This window comes from Amphiprion ocellaris, chromosome 19, assembly GCF_022539595.1.
Source record: "Amphiprion ocellaris isolate individual 3 ecotype Okinawa chromosome 19, ASM2253959v1, whole genome shotgun sequence".
Classification (NCBI taxonomy): Eukaryota; Metazoa; Chordata; class Actinopteri; family Pomacentridae; genus Amphiprion; species Amphiprion ocellaris.
The window spans coordinates 16,267,799-16,283,102 of NC_072784.1; the positions used below are offsets into that span (position 1 = coordinate 16,267,799).

A 15,304-nucleotide genomic window follows, 5' to 3' on the forward strand; every position below is an offset into this window, starting at 1 on the left:
TTTTAGCTCTGTGATGGAAAAGCAAATCACAACAGGCTAGAGAAAGTAAACATTAAGTGCTTTTCCACTGCAGGAATTTGGGGCAGGTGCAGGAGCGGAGAGAATGTTTACAGGAGCAGAACTGTAATCTGCCTTTAAGCCTTTGTTTCTATTGTGGCACAGAATCTGACAGCGCTCACCACAGCATTAACTCCAAGTGCCTCAAAACAACAACAAATAGTAGCTACTTAATGTAACTCCAGTTCTGTAGAAAATAGAAAAAATTATCAAGACTGGTATTTGATGAGGACATCAACAGGGAAGAAAAAATGGCACTTTCTGAGACCCACACAGCAGTTTTTTTTTAGGGCTGCACAGAAGTACCTACCACAAAATAGCTTTTTTAATCACTAAGAACACAATTGAACAAGCTTCTTGGAGCAGAACATGCACAAGGGTTTCAGTCACCCTAAAACAGCCAGTGACTTCCTGCAGTGGAATAATTCTTGGGAAAATTAAAAAATCCACATTGTATGCATGCATGGCTTCCCGTTACCACACAGGTGGGCTATGACATCATTTCCACCAGCATCACTGAGCATGACAGCTTGATAATAGACTCCAAACAGCACCTGTGAAGCCGAAAGGAAACCAGAGGACTCTCAGTGCAACCCAGACCTTTCTCTGAGACTCACCACGGTTGCTGCTACTGTTGAGAGACTGAATAAGAGCTGCTGTTTTGTGTAGAAAAAGCAGGTTTTAGTGAGGCCGAATACCTTACAGCAACCTGATATAATGTCAGAGGCATGAAAACAAAGACATCGTGTGTTACCTTATTGTACAAAATCAAGTTTATGAGCTCATTAATGTAAGTGAGTTTATTTGACTGCAGTATCTTGTTAAGTTACAAAAGCTATAGTTGTAGTCATATTTTTCACTTAATAAGCCTGAATTGAAAACAATTACTATATTAATTCACTGACTAAATCTGATCATATCAAATATATATACTTAATTGTTCTTCAAAAGAAAACAAACTAAAACAAAACCCAAACCTTACGGGGTCAGCAGAGACTGACCGAGCAGGCAAATCTGATGGTTAGCTTAACTGAGCGCAGCATCGACATTCATGTTCATTTATTCATGTTAGCATAAGAGAAGGATTACTTGTGATCTATCAGATTCAATGTAATTAGAACAGGTAGGATTTATGTCAATGTAGCAGCATTACTTTTGGAAAAATGTAAATGATGAAAATATCAAACAGATTCTGCAGTACATTATGTATACACATTACGCAGGTTTAGTAACAATAGCGTCTGTAAATTCTTTGTGAATGTGATGTTTTGCTGCCCTCCCTGCCTCTGGTGGGTGCAGACAGCTCTGTCCTCTGAAACTGAGCTTTAACTCAAGTCTACTTTCCCTGACGGGCAGGCAGACCGTCAGCGTAGAGGTCCTGAGAAACAATGCTGCAGATATCTAATTACAACAGCCTTTTGGAATTTCTGGCCTTATTTGGGGGGGTGGATAAGCATTTTGTGTTTTTGTTTCCCAATAAGGCAACAAGAGTGAAGAGCCGACATGTATTCTCCTCACGTGACCGGTTTACATGCTGCTGGGGCACAAACTGGGAGGGTTTTCTTTAAGCTAAATTTAAAAATGCAGCAGTCAGATCTCTAATGGAGGGGTAGAGCGTGAGCCTTTGATCTGGTGTTTAGCGGTGTGTGATGGCTGTTCAGCTTTATACTGGGGGGAAGCACGGAGGCATTGGATGTCCTTTGTGCTAATTGCTTGCACATTTACCCATTTTCCTTTGCCAATGTTCTTTACATGGCTGTAAGCGTTACCCACAGACAACACGCAACATACATAAGAAAATAAAAAACAGATTTCTCCCATACACAGTGGACAGAGGAGTTATTTACACATTGTCTCCCCTCCCCTCCTTGATTCATTTCTAACCTTCTGTCTGGTCTCTGCTTCTTGTTGTTTTCTGATGTTTGGATGTCGCTGCCAGCGTCGGCGCTTCCAACAACCGCCAAGTCCAAGGAGCCGACTGGGCTGCCCAAACTGCCACTGGCATCCAAGGTTGGAGAGTCCCTGGAGACCGGGCACAGGTAGGGGGACGTGTTGCCTGGAGATAGAAGACAATACAAAAGGTTTCAGGCGAGAGCAGGAAAACTAAACCGGGGCTGGGTTACAGGACTGTGTTAGTCGTATATTTGCCACAGAACCCCAAAGAGTCTCTTTAAACATCCAGCAGCCAACAAACCAGATGAGATCATTATTTTTTAATCACACAAGCCTGTGCATTCCAGACAAAACCATTCACGTCATTCACCCCCACTTCCATTAGATTTTTAAATAGCACAAAAACAAAGATAGGTCTATTTTTAGATCTTGTGTTTAGCATTTTATTGCATTTCTTGCTCATTTTGCGTGGGCATTTTTCCCAGACACGTGCAATATCTCTCGGCTGTCACGTCTTTTGTCATAGATCTAGATTTGTCTTGATCTATAACAACAACATCTACGTGTCTGTTGAGGAGATGTGTGGCTGTTTGTCAGGATTGAAATAAGCTGAAATTTTCCCTTTAAGGTTAACTAATGTCATCTTAAATTCTACTTAGCGTTGTCTTGAACATTTTCCATAATGATGTCCGTTTTCTCATATTTATGAAGTGAATTTAGCAAGAAACTGTGCTGTCATTCATCATTCTGAGCTTATTTCCTGTGATTTCAAAGTAAGAAAGTGGAACTTGCAGGCAGAAAAGGTGTTTCTGCCTCCACTGTAAAGAGAATAAACCCACATGCAGGGTTAAGTTGCTATGGTAGCATCAACAGATTACAACACACTCTATGTGAAGCTGTGTGGCAGCTAATTAATCATCTTGTTTAGAACACACTCCCAAACCAAAACAGAGACTTCTAACACTGACATCATTGAGAATGTACATAATAGAAAGACTGAGGAAGAAAAGATGACTTTAAACAATAAATGCAAGGGAAATAAGCACATGAATCTGATCTAAACACAACTTCAAACCTTTCTTTGATATGTCAGAATGTACGACATACAAGCAAGCTAATGTGTTTAAGAATGAATTTTCAGGATGTATGTGAAGAGATTTTAATGCAGCTCTGATGTTGATATTAAGAAAGTCTTCAAGGATAATACCGGTTTACTTAGGACTCGTCTGTTGTGTCTCTGTGGGTCATGCTGACGTTGCAGTCTCCACCTCCAGCTTAGAGAATTGGGGAAATGAGGCACAAAACAGCTCATATCCGGGAAAATTATTGGAATAGCTCCCAGCAGGTTTACAAAAAACAGATGAATCATTTTGTGTTTTGAGTTTTACTGAAAGAAAACTAATTTTATTAACTGTTTTAGGGACAACTAGCCAGCAGACTGAATCCCTGACTTATTCATCTGTGCACGTCGAATTGTTTAATGTGTGAGACTGACTTTCTGGAAACCCAGCAGGTACATGTGATTGTTGGACCGTGAGATTCTAAGTCCATCATTCTGACCCACAGAGACACAATAGCCACATTAATGGGTAATACAGCAGGTGGAAAAACAAACTGCCATTTTCTTTTAAGAGCACTCCTATGAGACTCATAACAGATTGTTAAAAACAGATCGATGCAGAAGAACCATCATTATTGCCTTTTTTTAATTCTACTGCTGCACCTTCCTTGTTAGAACCTGGTGCCTAAATCATTGACAAGAAGCTGAAACATGCTAAAACAGGAACTCCGCAAATAATAAAAATGCAGTTTAGTGAAAATTCTGTCTATTTTTATCATGAGCAACATCTTTTATTCATAGTCATTTAATCTGCAAATAAAACACATTGTTCAGTGTTGCTTTCAGTGTATTTTAGATAGACAGATACACAAGTAAAGCATGTACAAATAAGTAGATCTATGTTCTTCAAGTCTGCAATCTAAGTATTTTCATGATATTGCCATCTGCTAATTTTCTTTTACTTAAGAGATTCATATTTTGGCTCATAAAACAGCTGAAAGGGACATCTTCAAATGCCGTATTTTGTTTGACTAAAGTCAAAACTTCCGCAAGTATTCCGTTTACACACTTACTTACACACACACTTACACACACACACACACACACCACACACACACACACACACACACACACACACACACACACACACACACACACACACACACACACACACACACACACACACACACACACACACCAAAGAAAAGCAGTAAATCTTTACTTACGAAATGCCAAAATCTGCAAACATTTGGTGTTTTTTTCTCAAATTTTGCTTGAAAAATGTCTGTAGTGATTAATCCCATAACAAAACAGCTGCTGTATTTTTTGTGAAAGGACTAATCAATTAGTCTGCAAATCATTTCAGGTCTGTTTGTGATTATATTTGGTTACAATATGTGTTTGTTAGATGTGTGTTTCTACAAGGGTAACAATTTAGAGAGCAATTCTGCAGGAAATGTGTATAAGGCAAACATAAAATAAGTTTACAAAATATACCTGTGTAGAAAACAAGAAATAGAATTTGATGCATTTTCAATAAGAGAACCTGTTAAGCAGGAGAATCCTGAGAGAGCATCATTCATTAGACAGAGGAGAGCTTTGTGTTTAACCTCCATTTCTCTAATGAAGCAGCCTATAGTCACAGTCAGCTGGAGCTAATCCACACCTTTATTACAGGACCTTTCCAGACCCTGCAATAAGTCGGATACCAGATGGGCACTGATGTGCATTTTGTCGCAGCACAAAGCTCCAGTAAGGAGGAATACCTGTCCTGTACTAATCATCGAGCCTATTAGGACTTGTTTAAGACCTGTTTTATGGATCATGTCTGCAGTTTGGCTTTTATGATGCCTGAAGGTCAGAGACACGATTTCCTGCACATCTCTCAGTCTGTTTATGTAACTCGACTTCCTGTTAAAACAGAGCCTCCCCCAGCCGGTTCCCACGACTACGAGTCAGTACTTGGCCAACATGCCTGGTTAGACAAGGGTTAAATTAAATGCACAAATAAAAAGCTGTAAGTGTGTGAACATCTGCAGGACGTTAGGACAGTGCGAGAGGACAGGAAATGACTGCGATTGGCTGGTGGACATGAAAGCTGGGGTATGTATGTGTGAGTGTTGTTTTGCCTCTGCTGCACCTGCAGGGGGCCGCTCAGGGCCGGGGGCATCTGTGTCGCTGACAGTCCAGACGGGGGTCACATCTGGTCCGCCGCCCCGCTGTTCTTCCTGCCACCGGCTGGACTCTGCAGAGTTTCCCTCCGAGGATGGAAAAGTTGGATCAGTTGCTGCCATCTTTGCTGGACTGGGCTCCTGATGTTTGTTAGAGAAGCAAAACCTCAATCTAAAACGCATTTTTACTTTAATGTGTCTATAGTTCAAATTTCTAATACAGAAACATATCTAACATTCACACATTTCTAGATATAAGGGTTTACTGGTGTATTTATCAATAGCTCTATCTCCTCTTATGAAGCACTGAGCATATGACGACAAATTCTGCTCATTAATTAACACTTTGATCATATTATGCTGCGTTATACATGTTATTATGTGCTTAGATACTGTTTATAGGTGATAACATGCTATCAATTTTTTCATTACTGACTACAGTAATTTTTTGTCTCAATGAATATAAATTAAAGTGTCTTTGAGTGTTCTAAAAAGCGCTATACAAATAAAATGCATTATTATTATTATTATTATTATTATTATTATTATTATTATTATTATTATTATTATTATTATTATTATTATTATATTGAAGTTTAAAGAATGCCAGAAATCTCTGAAAAAGCAACTTGTGTTATTCAGCCAAGAGTCCAAAATCAAAGGCTAGACAACTGGTAGCTGAAACAACTAGTCAAGCTGCAACTTTTTCGTTAATTAATCATTTAGGATATTTTTCAAGCAAAATGCTATAAAAATATGTTTTTTTTCCCAGCTTTTTGACTGTAATGACTTGCTGATTTTTTCAATAGTAAACAGCTTTTTTAAAAATTTATTACTTAGACAATTGATTGGAATTACTTTGGGTATATGAAAAATATGATGATGATTTTTTCCTCATTTTTACAGACTAAATGATTAACTAATAATGCCTGTAATTAAACTGTAATGAAAACGACAATCAAATTCAGCACTATTCCATCAGACAAACAAAAAACCCTTAGACTTAAAAGGCTGGAATCAGACAGCATTTGGCATTGTTGCTTGATAACTTGTATTCGACTGGCTAATCAGTTATGACACTGATCTGATTATTTGACAGCATCACAAACAGTGCAGCCTTGGAGTTAGTCCTGAAAGTGGAAAGAAGGAATAAAACAAAACGGCTCATCCCTGGAGCTGTGACACATCTTGTGCTTGTCGGAAGTCCAAAACAAAATGGGTTCATCGTCTGGAGAGCATGAACAGGCTGAGAAAGTTATTATTTGATATACATGTGATAAATGCTAGTATCCCAGTTTCTGCATGCTGCTTGCACAGGAGCCATTTTACATAGATAATCTGACAGTTCTGTATTCGTTAGTGTTAAAGGAGAATCATGGTTTATTTCAACCTGGCATGTTTCCAAATATTTCTCTTTTGTGTTTCTATGGGTCTTGCTAACTTTGCATACTCCACCTCTGTTGTATAGATTCAGACAAACAAGTGTAAATATGGCCAATCATCAAACTGAAAAGACTTGCGACCATCCTTGTAACAGGAAATCCACTATTGCATTTGGCAGCTGAGTTTCCAGAAAGACGAAATCACACATGTAAACAAACCGGCATGCATAAAAAAAAATAACACTTTCAGTCAGACTCAAAAACCAATGTTTAAAACGATTCATGTCAAGATTTGTGGAAACAAATACAAAACTGTGTTGACACAAACAGCATTTACTGCAGGCATCTAACCTGAGATCCAAGATGGATCTCCATCTGGGGATATTTGCCAGGCTGACCTAAACATTGTGCATGCCAGTGTGACAGCAAAATGGCCTAACGCACTTAGTAAAATGCTTGTTGCAGATTTATGTGATTACTTTCAGTCAGTCTGAAAACAAACATGTAAAATGTCTCATGTTAAGATGTTTTTTTTTTTTCTGGAAAGCTGCAGGAAGCTCACATATTTTAACTGGATATTCACTGTTTTGTGCAACTCTACAATGCAGGTCCAGAGTGTAAAGATAGCATGACCCATTGAGACACAATAGACAGATTAATGGGAAACACACCAGACTCAAATCAGAATTTTTCTTAATATTACCCAGTAACCTGTCTACTTCTGACTTTAACATGTGGTGGTAACGCTGCTGTTCTCTGAATCAAATAGCTTTTTGGTTGCAAAGCTCTTTTATTGATCAAGTAGTGTTGTAGCATCCCCACAAGCAACATTTCATGATGATTTTTGAAGCAACGAGCACAGCGGAGCTTTGAACGCCGTCTGAAATAAAACTCACATCAGTGACGCGTCATTTAATGTAGAGTAAATGATAGCTTAGCTCACTACACGCTCCAAGCATCCTGGCCAACACTACCCTTTCAACAACTACATAGTGTTTCTTCATCTCTGCAGATGTGTTCTCTGCTGCCATTGTGATGTTGTCTGCTACAACATGAGGTAGTCAAGAGTAGTCGGAAACCTGCATACAGCACAAAGATGCAACTTTCTTTCACAGTGGTGCAGTTAGCATCTTGGGTTTCTTAGAACTGATATAAGAGCTTAAATCAGGATAAGCTCCTCACATACTTCAAAAACTAACATAACCACATACGCCAACTCAGCAGGCTGTTGCTTTTCTACCTGATTGGCCACAGGGTCAACTTTGCGTTTCTTCTTCTGATTCTGCTTGTTAGTTCGCAGAAAGCCTGTAAGCTGCTCGCTCCACCTGGCGAAGACACACACAGATAAAACATTACACAGATGAGAGGGTGGAATCCTCATTTCTTAATGCTTTTGTAATTTTTCTACAGTTCTATACTGACCCGTTAATGATCTCTTTATTTTCACCACGGATAAATATTTCCTGCTCTGGGGTGACGATGCACAGAGCGTTTTTCTGGCCCGTCCTGGGCTCGGCATCAGCGATGTCTGTACACAGATTCATGTTCAGCGTCCCCTGAGGCAAAGTGCTCGGCTGAAGGAGAAACAGAGCGTCTAAATTACTCCGCTAGAGGTTGAAGAACTAGTTAAGACATCGTGTTTACTGAAACTTCGTTGCTAGGATTGATTGCCAGAGTCAGATGAATGGCGGTTAAACAGAAAGCAGTTTGCGGTGTTAAGTGTGGAATGAAAGGGATGAGGGAATGAGATTTGAGGGGATCACAGAGAGAGAGGGGGGATGTGTGCATTAAAGGCCAGGCTAAGCCCAAATCATCTGCTGTGGTTCTGCACATGGCATCTGGCCTAAAGATGCCTGATCCCAACATACAGTAGATGCATATTCAGAGCAAAGCTTACTGTATGCTGCATCTGTTTGTGTTACAATTCAAGTTATAATTTTGCCATCTGAGCCGTTTCTTACCAGTTCATCGAGGGCGAAGCTCAGGCTGCCGTCTTCATACAGGATAAAAAAGCGCCGCTGCCATTTCTGACAATGGAAGAGGAAAAAAATAAGTCACTACAGTGGTATTTTATTTGAAGAAGACTCACATTGCAGAAGTGGCAGATCCATTCATGTCCTACCCTTGATCTCTGCATTGGGTTTTCAAAATCTGTCCCCTCAGGAGCCAAACATAGCCAGCCACCATAGATGGGCTTTGCCTGGAAGAAAAAGTGGACAGTTAGTTTTCACCTAAACAGGGTACAGAGGTGAACATATTAGTCAGTTCAGGGTTAGCCCAGAGAATCTGCATGTATTTGTACACATATCTGTTAAAAGTATTAAACTCAAGAATGCCCTGGTTCATCACTAATTCCTGTTTTTCAAATGTGAGGATATGATGCATTTGTGATACTTTATTGAATTTATTTGGGTTCTGAACTGGTAGTCTGGACAAAACAACTGGAGGCCAGATGGATAAACTGTCATCAATATAGCTTCTAGCAGCAATACTGGTATCTGTGCACATCTAGGTAGAGCTGAATGATTTGGGCAAATCATATTGAGGAAAAATAACCAATCTCAAATTTTCTGACAGATTTAATTTTTTAAAGTCAAGTTTCAGTTCAATAATACTTATGTAACAGACTTAAAACACGTGATGGATCATTACCACACAAAACCATTACTGTCACATGAGGAAGATGGATGGAATTTGTACAACTATTGATGCAACAGCTTAAACGATGTGCCAGAGATGCTGCAATACATAAGAGGTGTGGTTATTAAATAATAAAACAGGGCTTGTGTCATCAAACCACAGCGTTCATGATAAACTATGTAGTATAAGATCAATGGTAGGCAGCATGAACAACCCTGTAAGTTTCAATCTGTTTGAATTCAACTAAATTCCAGCATAAGTTTTATTCTTCAATAGCCACACCTTGCATATCCTAAATTGCACCGTTTGTAATTTTCTAATTGCAGTGTTTCATATTTGAAACTGTTCAGGTCTATTTGTACAAACTTACTACTACAGAAATGCCAAACTAGTTTGAAGTAATATAATAAATGACATTCACATAGTTCTCCCACCAGATCTCATCTGACAAGTTAATTTGTCATGTGTAAATTGTCTTGGTGTGCATCTCGTACAGGATTGTCTAAAAAGAAACAAAAGCAACAAAAATAAATCAACATATTTGATTATGTCATGTAATTGTTAAAAAAAATAAATAAATACTATCTGTATTACAGGATTTTTTAATCCCTCAAATGTCGATGTCAGTATCAGCCTCAAAAGTCGTCTTAAGGGGGTTGAGTCTGGCATTTTTTACTATTTTACGGCATTCAATAGACCTTCAGGCAGTTCAACAATAATGAAAATAACAATGAAAATAAATGTTAGCTGCAGTCTTACTGACCCTTTTGACTTGGATTAGACACAGATGAAAGGATTTAGCTTTTAAATGTGAACAAAAACTAGATTATGCAGCTTTGCTTTTAATGCTGCAGTGTTTTATTTGTTGTGGTCAACAGTATCGCAGTGTTTAAACACTGACGATCCAGAAAAGATTTCCACCTTAAAGCCAGTGACTGTGTACCTTCTGATCACCTGTTGGAGGGTAAATGAGGAATGGCAGGTAAAAATCAAGACTAGGGATGCTAGTGACGAGAGAAATCAGTTCTAACCATTGGGTTACTGAAGAAGGAATGTGAATTACTTGGTTAAATGAATAAAGCTGTACAGTTGGTAAATAATCGCTTGAAATGATAAGAAAGGGATCCTGCCAGCCAATCAGCACCAATCTTTCAATGTTTTTTGGCACTTTTCTTGCGCCAACAAGGCTCTGATATTCAACTTCATTCTGTATCTAAGCACCTACCTTTAAGAAAGGTACTTTTTAAAATATGTATTTGCTTTTACATGAAAGTATCTTCGTGGCAAACTTTTCAAACAAGCCACATTTTTATTTTCACACCTTAAAATGAAAGGAAAATCTCTTTTTCTGAATAAATGCTACATTTAAGCAAACAAAATATCTTGGAGGTGATCTGGAAGCAGATTAGGACTGCAAATAAGGATTATTGGGTCTATTTTTGCCTCACAAGCCCAAACAGATGTTCAAAAATGGCTTGTTTTGTCCGCTAAAGACCCTAAAACCCAACAACAACTCAACTGTCATATAACATAAGGAAAAGAGAATTTCTGACATATTTGCTTTCATAATTCTTGCAAATGGATTTTCAATTACAAACAATGGTCAGGTAATTATCTGCTGCTGCCTTAAAGAGGGAAAGGCAATAAATTAAACTTGTGATCACTAACGTCATTCCAAAACAAGTCAAGATGCTTTGATGCTTTCTGTGATTTTAAACAGGAGAGAAAGGTGTGAAGTTCTGTTTCTACTACCTGTGACTTTCTATCAAAGTAAAATGACTGCAATATGCAATTCTACACATGTAAAACCACGGAAATAAGTGCCACATTTCCAGGAAATAAAAAGCTTTTCTCGGAACCCAGTCAGCTGTGTCACAGTAATACCATGTGTAGTGTTTGTAGGTTGAGCAACGGCACTGAAATTACAGGGCACAGTGAATCCAGGCAGGGGGACTGAGAGTGATAACATATTTTAACAATGTGAGGCATGTACGAAGCCGTCATCCTTGCATCACCACAACGTGACAGACCTGCAGCAACAATGTTTTCACAAGCTGAGAAGAGGCAACGTAGTGCAAGTGTAGAAGGGACTCTTTTCAATAAGCACCAAATAAATAAAAGAGCCTATTAACCAGTGAGTGCATCAAGATTTGCAGTTTGGCTTAAATACAGTAAATAACTACATATTCCTGATTCCCCTGTTTCATAAAATGTCTTTTTTGGCTGTGTTTTTCAGTTTCTATGACTTCACTAAGAACAGGGATTTTTAGAAAGAAAATGCTGCTTTGGGCTTCTGGGATTTGTAGGAGACATTTGTCTTTATTTTTGACATTTCATACACAAATGATTCATTATTGGGTAAACTGGTAATGGAAAAAACTATGAATTCCCACACTCGGCACCACAGGGCTCAGTTATCAAGTGCTGTGTTTAACTACAGTTTAGAGATACTATACTTGAGTACGAAACTTTTTCACCACTATATGTTTGTGCTCATTTACATTTCTTTTGTTGACTGTAATTTTACATGTATTTTACAGCTACAGGAGCCTCTTGGACTAAGATTTCATTTGCTCTAATACATCAATATCAGAGGTTTTCCTGGCTAAGAGAGGGCCTTTTGGGGCTGACTATACACAACACTATGATCAGTCTGCTTACAGTAAGGACAATAAATGCATTGATCTGTTATTCCTGACCATTTAATAAAGAAAAATGTCTACTAAGCTCAAGTAAAGTACAGCCAAATTACCAAGACTGGTTAAAGATACCTAGATATTTTTTAAATTCTCAATTCTTATCATTTTGACACAGGTGATGTTACTTTGCCGCTGACTAAAACCTCTTTGGGGGTCCCAAGTATTTTTCCGCGCAGGAAAAAACGTGAAATAAGGCCTTCTTAATCAAATCAAAGTACTCTTACATTGCTGCACTGGTTGGATCTACATATTACTACCTCACATTGACTGGGGTTAACTGAAGAGCTCAACCGATATATGGATCAGTTGATTTTAGTGATCATTATTGGCACCATCACAGATATCAGATTGGCATATAAATTGTCCGATACGTGCCGATATGCCTGAAGTAATTTATAAAAGCTGTCATCACATAGTCTGTCCAGCAGAGCAGCTCTAATTCCAGTGTTCACAGCACTGTCAGCAGCACATGTAGCAGAGTACGAATCACAGCTGAGCACATAGTGCAGAGTCTAGTTATGTTGCTAACTTGTTTGTGAAACACATTGCTGAAAAATCATAATTTTCCCTTTTCAATGTAAGTCTAACATACTAATTAATCAGTAAAAATCAGTATTGCATCAACCCCAAAAATGTATTACTTGTTGGCTCTAGTTAAGGGACTGTATGAAAGCTACTGCAGTGAGGAGGAGGGTTAAATCTTGTATTTCAGAACAGAAAAAAAACACGTCTTCCACGTAGAATATGAGCATATCGTATTGTAAGAGGCGAGTATAACTTTCTAAATGTATGTCCAAACTAGCAAAAGGCTGAACAATAAAATGTCAATTTAGGCCAATTTAGATGACACATTATACTCTTTTTACACTTCTGGTTGGTATATGTGATTATAAAATTATTTTTGGTAGAGGAAATATTTAGGTTGATAGTACAAATAAACACCAGTAGGATTACTGTTCTCTACTTATAGCAAGCAACCAAATGATGACCCACTGCATAACATCATTTCCAACTACTTGATTCTGTTGTTCTAAGATGAGACACTACAGGCAAAAACGTCACGGTCAATTTTGACATATCTTGTTTCCCAAGAAGAAAGATATGCATGTCTTTTTCCAGATTAGCAGAAAGAAAACATTTAAAATAGACATCTGGGTGTTTATTTTACAACACTTTGCCTCTGTCAATTTCAGTTATCAGAGATAACTTTAGGCTGTCTTCTATAATACACTTAGCCAGAAATCTTGTCGAACAAAAGACTAAACTTTTACTTTCATTCCAATCTATATTTTAGAGAGGGCATTCTTTTTACATTATTCATATCCTGACTTACAGAACTTGATATTTCTAAAAAAAAAAAAAATAGCAAAAAGGAACTTTTTTCTGACTTACAGACTGATAAAAGTCCCTCTGATATGTCAACAAAATGAAAAAAAAAAAGGTTTTGGCATATGTACTGGCATATGAATGCAAAAAAAGCAATTTTCAGATAAGAAGCCTCTTAAATGAGAGATGAAATGCCTTCAAGAACATAAAAGAGACGTTAGGTTGCTTTTTTACTGAAGCTCCTAGGTTTACTATGACCTGGATGAATGAGACTGTGAATCTACATAGACATTTTTAGATATACAATTCCTTATTTTCACATGTACACATGAAATTTCAGAAAACTTGAGACAAAAACAAATCATTACAGGGAGGGGTAGTGTCTTCCAGTTATTCAAATATTATTTGGGATGTTAAAAAACAAAATCAGTGCTCTCCACTCTGAAAAAAAGAATCATATTACTCTTCATTACAGAAAAAAAAACCCTTAACATTCCCTCTCTTAGCCTGATAACGTGCGTACTGTCCCTAAATTAACCGAGATTATAAATTTTATGCAGCAATGTTTAATAAATTAATCATTTATCGATTAGAGAACATACAGCGACAGGCACAATTGAAGCTTAAATTCAATATTTGAACATCTTACATTGGTTTGTTTTTAAGCTTGAAGTCAAGCAATTGATCAAAGAAAAACTTTTTACCAGCAAAGTCAGTGAGGTAATCCCAAAGGATGCTAATGTCAACAGAAGCGATAACGGCGTCAAAATTGAGTTGGAAAAGAAGTTTTCTAGACGTAAAACGCGGTGCCAGACATTCATTTTCCCAGCATTAACGGTGGACCTGTTAAACTAAAGTGTCAGTCGGTGCACCGGCAGCCCGGTTAAAGGTACTTTACCTGCTCCATGTCGCGGTCGGTGAGCAGATGCAGCTCCCGGGACTTGAAGCAGTTCTGACATTTGCTCTTGTTGAAGATGTTCGCCTGGAACCTGCCGCAGGGACCGGAGCTCTTCTCCCCGGACATGTTTCCTCCAGCTCCGCTCTGCTCCGCGGTGACAGACCCGAACGCGGCAGGCCGTCCTGCTCTGCTCCTCGGTTCTGAATGGAGCGCTGCGTCCTGATGAACCAACATCTGTCACTCACTGAGCCGTCCGCCGCCGACGTCATGACGGCGCCCCCTCACGTCATACCACCGCTGCACGTACGGACGCAGCCTGAAACAATAAAAGACCGTAACGACAGGTTGGATTTTTCTGTCCTTCTTTAAGAAATTAAAAGCTAATAAAATTAATTACAAAAAGTAGTCATAAAAGAAATAGCAATATTGAAATCAAAACGGGTCCACTACTCCTGGTCTCATCTGGTCACAACCTACAAAATAAAGGTACATGTTTAGTTTCTTATAAGCGAAAAGCTGAATTAGTAATGAAATAGTAATGCTATGTAAAAAGTACAATACATCTGGTCACAACTGACAAAAAATAAAGATTTTCTCCAATTTAAAAAAAAAAAACTGAAACGAATACAAATACTGAAAGCATTGACAACTTTCTTTAATCTATACCCTAAATAACGTTGAATTAGAGACGACGAAAGCAAAAAACAAAACAAAATATATTTAATCTTTAAAAATCTATAAACTTCTATTGTCAATATACCCTAATACATAATCTGGAGACAATCAACAAAAAAAATCAGGCAGTTTTTCTTTCCTTAAAAAAATCTTAAATACAAAATTAATCATACTAATATAAAATAATACGACTAAGAGATGTATCTCTATTTTTGTTTCTTTTTTAAAAAATGAATATTAAATCACACAGCTAGAAAAAGTACAGTGCAGGTAACTAACAACATTAGAAAGAAAAATTAATACATATTATAAACTCTTTCATGTATCTACAAAGACATAAAAAATGCAATGTTTTTGTAATTTGTATTAAATCTACATCTTTGTGGGGTTTTTTCTCTTGTAATACCAAAGCATACGGTTAGAAAACCCCTTTAGGGAAGCACAAATCTCACTTTTTTTTTTCAATGCAGCATCTTGTTTGCCTCCTGATGTCCAGAAGCAAA

The 15,304-nt window shown here is 37.9% G+C and overlaps 1 protein-coding gene across 1 annotated transcript in view; it reads right to left on the reverse strand.

Annotated features, from left to right (window-relative positions):
* Positions 1 to 14,375, reverse strand: part of LOC111574868 (myosin phosphatase Rho-interacting protein-like) — a 32,966-nt gene extending 18,591 nt beyond the window's left edge. Inside the window, exons 1-7 of the mRNA XM_023279673.3 lie at positions 14,127 to 14,375; positions 8,686 to 8,763; positions 8,525 to 8,590; positions 7,986 to 8,137; positions 7,804 to 7,888; positions 5,151 to 5,322; positions 1,942 to 2,113 (exon numbers count right to left, since the gene is read on the reverse strand). Coding sequence (XP_023135441.2) covers positions 1,942 to 2,113; positions 5,151 to 5,322; positions 7,804 to 7,888; positions 7,986 to 8,137; positions 8,525 to 8,590; positions 8,686 to 8,763; positions 14,127 to 14,360 — 959 coding nt within the window. The 5' untranslated portion in view covers positions 14,361 to 14,375. The remainder of the gene's footprint in view (positions 1 to 1,941; positions 2,114 to 5,150; positions 5,323 to 7,803; positions 7,889 to 7,985; positions 8,138 to 8,524; positions 8,591 to 8,685; positions 8,764 to 14,126) is intronic.
* Positions 14,376 to 15,304: the final 929 nt, after the last annotated feature.